This window comes from Diachasma alloeum, unplaced genomic scaffold, assembly GCF_001412515.2.
Source record: "Diachasma alloeum isolate Michigan unplaced genomic scaffold, Dall2.0 Dall_scaffold_00366, whole genome shotgun sequence".
Lineage (NCBI taxonomy): Eukaryota > Metazoa > Arthropoda > Insecta > Hymenoptera > Braconidae > Diachasma > Diachasma alloeum.
The window spans coordinates 217,497-226,749 of record NW_021680505.1 but is presented as its reverse complement, the minus strand read 5'-3'; the positions used below and the strand labels follow the sequence as shown (position 1 = coordinate 226,749).

The 9,253-nt window shown below is 36.1% G+C and overlaps 1 protein-coding gene across 1 annotated transcript; it reads left to right on the top strand.

The window, feature by feature from the left end:
• The first annotated feature begins 2,741 nt into the window (after window positions 1–2,741).
• Window positions 2,742–7,524, top strand: LOC107041508 (UPF0047 protein YjbQ). The gene is made up of 3 exons (XM_015262086.1): window positions 2,742–3,535; window positions 4,246–4,382; window positions 5,340–7,524. The coding sequence occupies exons 1-3, from the start codon at window positions 3,379–3,381 to the stop codon at window positions 5,553–5,555; spliced, it is 510 nt and encodes a 169-aa protein (XP_015117572.1). The 5' UTR covers window positions 2,742–3,378; the 3' UTR covers window positions 5,556–7,524.
• The last annotated feature ends 1,729 nt before the right edge of the window (window positions 7,525–9,253 follow it).

Below are 9,253 nucleotides of genomic sequence, written 5' to 3'. Positions count from 1 at the left end.
GGGGGGGGGAGATTGTTGGGGATTTTGGGGAGAAGAGAGGCTTAAGGAAAGGGGATTTCTTGGAATCAATGGCTTTTTTTAATCTGGCTTATTAGGAAGTTATTCTCGATAATTAGTGGTTGTAGAGAAACATTCAAAAGAGATTTTTTTTATTGCCTGATCTACAAGAATATTTTTTGACATTTTGCTTCAAAATGAAATGCTTGTTTTTTTAAATAACTCGAAGATTAGAAAAGGCTAATTGTCTACGAATTCTGAAATTATTTCGATGAGTGGTTGCAGAGAAAAATGTTAAAAGATTTTTTGTTTGAATTTTCTGACGTTTGGATTAAAAATTCTTCCTGTTTCGTTAATGATAATTGAAGGATCAAAAAATACTCTTAATTAATTTTACATTCAACTTTGGTTTCTACGTCTGCTAATTATCAGATGTCAAAGAAAATTTTTTTCAGGGAAAAATTTTTTAAAAATGATAAGAAAAAAATTGAAAAATCTAAAATTGGGACTATTCCACTCAATGACATAAATGTAGTGCATTCTATTTAGTTATACCTAGATAGATTAATCTGAGAATTGAAAATTAAAACTACAATTTGGATTGATTATAAATTGAATAATTAATGAATTGATTAATTAACAGTAGATAATGATTTGTCGTTTGAAATTTTGTTGAAAAAATTTTCTTTCTAGTTATTTCGATGAATTTGCCATGAATTGATGTAACAGTAATAAAGTATATTTATATACACCATAGAGCACTATATTTTCGTGAGATGATGGAAGTGGTGATAAAAAATGAATGAAGGACCAAATACTCTCGATCAATTCTTCTACACGCAATATCAAACTCCAGTATTACCCAGTATTTTTTTACTATTTTTCAAAAAAAAAAAGAAGTACAAGGAGATCTGTCTACAATTGAAGAGCAATGAATTCATGTATTTGACGAATGATTTAGTGATGTTGGTAATTAGAAGGTAAAATTACTGTAGACATTAATGTAACAATTTTGGGTTTTTCGATTGTATCGAAGTTTGGTGTTCACAATAAAGAGAATTTGAAATGCTGAATGTAATAATTGATTATGCACTTTTGATTAGATATTTTGAATAAACAAGTTTTCCTATTCATTAAAATGTTCTCCCCCCACCTCCTCACGACTTTTGAAAACCAAAATTCTCTCACTTTAAAAAACATCATTCAGAGGGCTTTGAAAGAAGGAAATTTAGCCCCATGAATTCTCAGCCAAAAGGAGATGAAAAAATCTGGAGGATGGCTTGAAAAATTTGTTCATTTTTTTAGAAACTGGAGGAAACGATTTGAAGTTGATTTGAAATGGCTAAATAATTTTAAGAAATGTTTGAAAATACGAGGTGTTTGATCCGCGTGGGCACCGCCATCTTGTTTGGATATCCCTCCCTCTGCCGAAGGACCTTTAAAGATGGCGACGCCTCCACCTCGGATTCTCAAAGATTTCTGATGAATTATTTTCCCACTCAGATCACCCTCAACTCACTCCATCCAGGTTCTATAAAATGAACAATTTTTTAAAACTATCTTTCGCATTCCCTCCTCCCTTTTTTGGTTGAAAATCAGTAGTTTTTTGGTTCAACGAATTTACCCAAAAGATTTACTCCATGAGAGGTCTTCAGAGTAAAAAAAAACTACTGAAATACAGGAAACTGAAAATTTGGCGCCATGAATTCTCCGCTAAGAGGGGATGGAAAAATCTGAAGGATGGCTTGAAAAATTTGTTCATTTTTTAGAAACGGGACGGAACGATTCGATGTTGATTTCAAAATGCTAAATAATTTTAAGAAATGTTTAAAAATCCGAGGTGGTTGGTCCGCGTAGGCACCGCTATCTTGCTTGGATACCCCCCCCCCCTCTGCCGAAGACCCTTGAAAGATGGCGGCGTCTCCACCTCGGGTTTTCAAACATGTCTTATGAATTATTTTCCCCCTCAAATCACCCCCAACTGGCTTCATCCGTTTTTCAAAAAATGAACAAATTCTCCAAGACTCCAAATTTTTCCATCCCCTTTTGGCTGAGAATTTACCGCGCAAAAAAAATTCTCCCAACATGAAAAATTCAATCTTCTCAAATTCCCAAGATAAAAAAAAACCAAAAACGCTCTAATCTAAAATAAAAACTACATCACCAAAAAAAAATCTACCAGTGAGGGGGAGTCCAAGTGTCGTTGCCCCTCATTTTCTCTAAAAATAAAAAATTGAATTAAAACTGCCTGAATTAAATCTCAATTCCCCTAAAAGTAAAAAGCTGAATTCAGTAGCGAAGTGGTAAACCGGTTTCAGTCGACTTATCTCCCAGTTGAGTTTTTGAGGAATATTTCCGAATCTAACGGAGATAGCGAAATTTTCGTCATTACATTTGTTGCAGCTCTCAATCGGCTCTACAAAAAAGGTTATAACAAAAATTTGCTATCTCCCTTAGATTCCGAGATATTTATTGAAGACTGGTCAATAGCCAAAATTGATTTATACGGTTTTACCACTTCGCTACTGATATTGAAACTAGCCTAATGAAATCTCGAGTCAAATCAACTACCCGAAAAACCGAAAAAAACTACAAGTGCGCTCGCTCCACCCCTCAACTTCAAACCTCCCGCGCAAACCCTGCGCCAATCCTCTTCCACCCCACATGAGAACCACCCCGCAAGCCCCCACCCACACCCTCCCTCGACGAAAACCGAACCCAAAAAAAAACTCAAGCCGTGACAATTCCAAAAACGATCGCAACTGGACCTTAGCTACTCGTGTGGGCCCTCAGCCGGTCCCCAACCCCCGTTGGCCCCCCGGAAGCCGCCCCAAAGTGTCCAAAACCTCGTGAAAAATCCCGGAAACTGATTCCGTCATCAGTGATGTGTTAAACCCCCGTAAATCGTTATCTCCCCTAACCTTTTCGCCTCGATAATCGGTCGCGCCGAGGCTGAAGTCAAGGTACTATAGGTTACCTGTGATCACAAAATATCCTCTGACCACCCCTGAGTGTCCCTGTCACCCCTAGAGTCCGAAAAAGCCGTCGAGACAGTTCAGAAAGCCCAAAGAATCGGGTGAAAAGACCGGAAAAAAAGGAGTAAAAATCCTCTGAAAAATTAATTAATCACCTGAAGATGGAATCAGTGGTTTTGAGGGTCTCGTAGCAATTGGTACGTGTCCACGAGGTTCTGAATGGGCATCAACGGGAACCCTCCCCGGTGCCGCCCAATGGGGAATGCTGAACACTCCGATAAATCTTGATTCATTGATGACTCGTTGATCATCAGGTGACTCTTACGGCAATAGTGTCATTGTGTGGTGACTTGTTGGATTTCTCGACTTTTTGTGGCTGATAAAGTGGTGATTATTGGGGGGGAGAATGGCCTCGAATATGGGGATACAAATTGGCAATGCCTGGTTCCAAAGGAAGATCAACCTCAGGCCGCAGCATCGGGGCGTTCACCTTGTCACTGAGGAAATACTCAGGCAGGTGCCCGAATTGCTGCAGTTCTCGGTTGGATTGTGTCACATACAGAGTAAGGAATGTTTGGTTTATGGGTTTGGTGGGGGTTTTGAGGCTCGGTGGATGGGGGAATTGGTGTGGCCTTGAGGGGTTTGATGACACCAATTATCACAATTGGGGGAATGCACTGGTTTCAATCGGGAATATCTGGGGTTTGGCTTAGTAAAATCCCATGATTTTTTTCGCATTTTGAGGGGAGTTTTTCTGGGTTTGAAATGGAATTTGATTTTTTAGAATTGGATCGTTTTGGTGGGAGATATAGGGGATTAAGGAGGGTTATTCGAAAAACATGAATTTAGTGGTTGGGTTGGATAGACATTTTCATCGTTAATATCACGAGATTGGCTGAGTGGAATTTCACGTTTTTTTTTTATTTTAGAGGATATTTTTCTGGGTTTAAAATGAAATTTAATTTTTTGGAATTGGATCATTTGAATGGGAGGTATTGGAGATTAGGTTTGATGACACTAATTGTGACAATTGGGGGAATACGCTGGTTTCAATCTTGAATATCTGGGATTTGCCTGAGTGAAATTCCACATTTTTTGTTTCATTTCGAGGGGAATTTTTGTGGATTTAAAATGAAATTTAATTTTTTCGAATTGGATCATTTGGATAGGAGGTATTGGAGATTTAGGTTTAGCTTCAAGAGAATAGGTTTAGCTTCAAGAGTTTCTGGTGGCAATGGAGAATTTGATGGTTATGATTCTGGTCATGTTGCAGTTCTCCACACGTCAGCGAGCCTGGCGTTGAACGAGAGCTGGGATCCTGATGTCAGGGACGACATGGAGATGATGCTGAATAAGATCATCCCTGAGGACATGCCGTACAGACACAGCTGCGAAGGCCCTGATGACATGGTACGAGAGATGATTTTGCTGGTTTTATGAGAAATTTTTGTTGGAAATTCTGTCCCATAAATTGTTTTGGAATGTTCTATATTTTTTGAATCGTCACGAATTTATTATTAACATTCAGAATAATACGAGAAATCGATTTCATTCCTGAAGAAATAAAATTCACGAAAGTTTAAACAATCTCAATTGTTTATTTACAAACAACGAATGTTTAAAAAAATGATAATTCTGAATATTCATAATTTTATTTCAAATTTTCTCACGAAATTTAATTGACAAATTGGATGACTGATAAATAATGAATTTTCCACTCTAAAAATCCTTCAGGGTGTTTAGCCAGTGTCGGTAAATTGTCGGTAAATATGTTTTTTTTCATGGTCAAGGAAAATTCTGTAATTTTTTCGGCTGACAGCAGAACATATAAAACTAACTTTTCTAACGTTAAAACAAAATTAATCGTAATAGTCTCGGCAGAAATGAATAAACTAATTTTTTCTTATACATGGGCTCTTATGAAATTTATGTTCAAATTGAGAATTGACCTACTAGAAGGCTCTAAAAATAGAAATAAAAATGGAAGGTAATGTGTAAAATCATACTGAATCCAATTGCCAGAGAAAACTCTGGGCAAAAAGAGGAAATATTTGAATGATTCTATCCCATATAAGCGCATGTTCACGCATGCATTTGGTGCATTTTGTCCATTCAATTTCTAAATAATGAACATGGGTTGGCAGATTGAAATTTATATCAAAGTGAAGGGAATATCTTCATTTCTCAGTTGAAAAAAAATCATTTTAAGTACTTGCGATTTTGGATAAATATCCTTAAATCGACTTCAATGTCACTCTCCACGAAATAGCATCCACTACCCATGTCCGAAAAATTTAAAGAAATGCTAAAATCCCTGAATTTTGACTTTTTCAATGATTTCACTGATGAAAATAATTTCAATTTCAGCCTGCCCACGTGAAGGCCTGTTTTCTCGGTTCATCCCTGAGCATTCCAATAACCGATGGTAAACTAGCACTGGGTACGTGGCAGGGTGTTTGGCTGTGCGAGCATCGAAATAATGCTGGTAGTCGTAAGTTGGTTGTAACATTAACTGGTTGTCTGAGGGACTCGGGACGTAGCCCATTGAGCCCTGTAAGTCCTATCGCATCAACTAGCAGCTAGGACCACTCTCACCCCCAACGGCGTGGCAAACGTCAGCTGCGCATATCGACATCAAGTGAGTCGAGCTAGCAGCGCGCCTACATTTGGTAGAAATCTAATCTTATTAATTTAAATGACGAAGAAATAACGTCTCTTGAGGGTCTGCGGGTGTGGGAGGATCAATTATCTTCCTGGGGTGATCGCTCTAGCTTTTGGAGACCATCTGACAATTTTATTGGTCCATTTTTAGGGTTTCATTCACCTTTTAGGGGTCATGATTGGGGCTTGATGGGCCTGGGGCTCATTTAATGTTTTGGGTTAATTGGGAAGATAATTGATTCCACATTCTATCGGAGTGATTTAAAAGGAGTCATTGATATTTGCATTCTGGCATTATGCGTCCAATACACCGAATTTAAACTACCATAGTTTATTTGAGGGATAAATACCTTTTTTATGTGGTACACTGGTGATGTTTAGGGAGGTACTGGTGAGAATGCTCCTGTGGAATTTTTGTGATTGATAAGTGAATTTTTTCGATTCGGAAAAATTGGTTTTGTTTAATGGCGAGTTGTCTTGGTGATGAGTGATTTAGGGGAGAATTGTCAAAAACATTTTTTGTAGCTTATGAAATTTCCCACAAAAAATGTCTTCTGAGTTTTCTTCCTAAATCCCATCATTACTGAGATAATTATCCAATTAATAGAAATTGTAAAAAAATGAAAATGTGTACACTATTTTTTTAATAATTCAGACACTTGTGGGTTTAGAACTAAATCTTATGAGAGTTTTTTGTAGCTTATGAAATTCCCCACAAAAATCTCTTATGAGATTTTTTTCTACACCCACTCATAAGCGAGATAATTGCACAATTACAAAGAGATGTCAGCAATTTTTTTAATGCAGTCGAAAAACTCGTATCAACCATTTTGTGAATATCTTAAAAGGTAGTAGGTTTAGGGGAAAATGTGACAAGAGTTTTTTTGTAGCTTACGAACTTCCCCACAAAAAAGTCCATTGACATTTTTTCCTAATCCCACTCATTACAAAGATAATTAATAAATAAATATAAAAAAATAAAAAAATAGACAGTGCATTAGAAAAAATAGTGTTCACTATTTCCGGAATTCTCTTAAACTATTCGATCCCTCAGAAAATGTCAAAAGACAATTCCTATAAATCCCAAAACTCCCCAGAGCATCCCCTGGGCCCCACAATCTCAAATTCCCCAGGAGCAAGAAGAAATTTTGCAATAAAAAATCTTTAAAAAATCATAAAATCCATAAAACCATTTTTGTACCTCGAGTCTGACGAAAACCGTCACCTCGCGTACTAAACTAAAGATCGCACAGCATTCTGAATCGAATCACTGCTTTGTTATAGGCTAGTCGTTTTTCAAAATAACAAAATAACGAAAAAAAAATGAAAAACAGAATTCTATAAAATTTCCCAAAAAAATGAAATAAATTACCAAAAAAAAAGTGACGTTTCCATTCGCATTACGGGGGTGTACATAGAACTCTACAATAATGAATAATTAAATGAATAAATAAATAATTGAAGATTTCTTTGCTGTGCTGAGAGAGAGAATGAGATAAACGGAATAAATAATAGCAGATGATGTTAAGAATCACTCGCGTGTCTGTAAAATAATGAAATCTTGAATGCTTAATTAAGAGTAAAAAAACTAATCCACCCCAAGGATAAATAAAATCATCGGCATGAAGAAATTAATAACAAAATGAAGATTAATAATTGACGGTTTAATCAAAGGGATAGGATTAATTAATTACGAAACCCTGGTAATTTTCAATTAATCTAAGCTTGTCATGAGCTTTCAAACGTATCTAAACGTACCAGTTAAGCGAAGCAGTCGGTGTTAGCTATTTATCTCCTCTGAATAGTATAAATTATCGTCCACTAAAAATTACTGGAATGACAAGTGGTGGGAAATTAATGGATAAATTTAAATAAATGCTTGAAACATTAAGTACGCTGACAAATTCATGTTATGGGTAATATTAAATGCGCTCAAAGTATCATTGGTTGAAGGGGAGATGGTACAGTACAAGGATTGTTTGTTGAAAGTTGTCCAATGGTTATGAAACATATTAGGGGTGGGGCAGAATAGATTGGAATGCAGCGAGGATGAAGATGTTTGGGTGGAGGAAATTGCTTGCGGATTATTTCGGGGATATCTCGGGAACGAGTGGATCTGGAGGAAAGTGTCACAAGTGATTTTTGTGGGAAATTTCAAGGGTCACAAAAATATTCTTGTGTCTGTTTTTCGTTAGTTGCTTCATTTTAGAGATATTCGCGAATTAGTGGGGAGAAAATTTTTTTGCATGAAGAAAAAAATTGTTCCCATGTATTTGTGAATATCTCAAAAACCGTTGGTTTTATCCAAAAATTTCACAAGTTATTTTTTGTGGGAAATTAAATTCTCTGCAAAAAAACTCTTATGACATTATTTCGGAAACCTCTTGATTACTGAGATATTCACGATGTTCTGTGACCCTGAATTTTAAATTGAAAAAAAAAATTGTTCACAACATTTTGTAAATGATTTTTGGAAATAATCTGCGAGTGAGAGAGGAAAAATAATGGATTTATTGGAGATTTTTCATGAGAAATGTCCCAATGTGTTCAAGAACCGATAATTTCTTCAATCATTCGAATAAATTTGATTTAAAAAAATTGAAATCAATTCTGTTTATTTCATCCAGTGAAAACTGACTGTAAAAGACGTAAGAATAAGACGTACGATAGAAATTTAATGCACAAAGGCAATCGCGTCATTCATTAAACTAAAAACATGCCCACTAATTTAATGAATTAACGATTAAGCAACGATCAATATGAATTGTTTATATTCATATCCAGATGAGTGTGAAGTTTATGAAGAAAAATATGAAGAAATGTTTCTTTCGTTGCTGCATCCATTGTACGTATGTAAATAATCGTCATTTTGGGGGGCAGGATGGCGTGAAAATGTGTAAATCCGTATGCCATTGTGCCCCGGTATATTATCGCAACGTCTTGTTGACGTTTCATTGAAAATTTCTTCGATTCATTCCTATTTGTAATGGTAATTGGGGGATAACGTTGCTGTGCAACGTGACGTGGAGCCTGTCGTGTCACTGAGGTCACTGCGATGATCTCTATAACTAAAAATGTTTGAAGAGACAGGGAAAATTATGGAAATCAAATAAACATCGCAATTTAATTCACTAGTTAATCGGTGCATTCGGGATTTATGGAGTCTTGCGAATATCTGGTCAAGTATTGGGTTTGGACGAAAATGTTGCGGGAAACTTTTGTAGAGGCTTAAATTTCTGATAAAAATGTCTTTATGACATTTTTCGGTATATCCAATACTTTCTGAGATATTGGCAAATATAATATGTGGGAATTTTTTCGAATTTGTCAAGTGAAGAATTTTCGTTCAGTTTGTTTTGTTAATATCTCAGAAACCATTGGGTTTAGAGAAAAATGTCAGAAGAACATTTTTGGAGCCCTTGGAAAGTCATACAAAAAAATCCTGACACATTTTCCTATAGACGCAGTAGTTTCCGAGATATTTTCGAAGTAAGTTTTGTATTTTTCCAGTTCCCTATCAAATCATTCCAATTTCTCTCGATTTTTTTCGTCTTCTGGGGTTTTTGTTCTCTTAATCAAGTGGGCGGGATTTACATAATTAATCATAATGTAACGCTTGA

Bases quoted from the DNA above. Each gene is read 5' to 3' on its own strand.
- LOC107041508 (XM_015262086.1), top strand. From the start codon at position 3,379: ATGGCCTCGAATATGGGGATACAAATTGGCAATGCCTGGTTCCAAAGG. The intron at 3,536-4,245 runs GTAAGGAATGTT...GTCATGTTGCAG, and splicing joins TGGATTGTGTCACATACAGA to TTCTCCACACGTCAGCGAGC. The intron at 4,383-5,339 runs GTACGAGAGATG...TTTCAATTTCAG, and splicing joins GCGAAGGCCCTGATGACATG to CCTGCCCACGTGAAGGCCTG.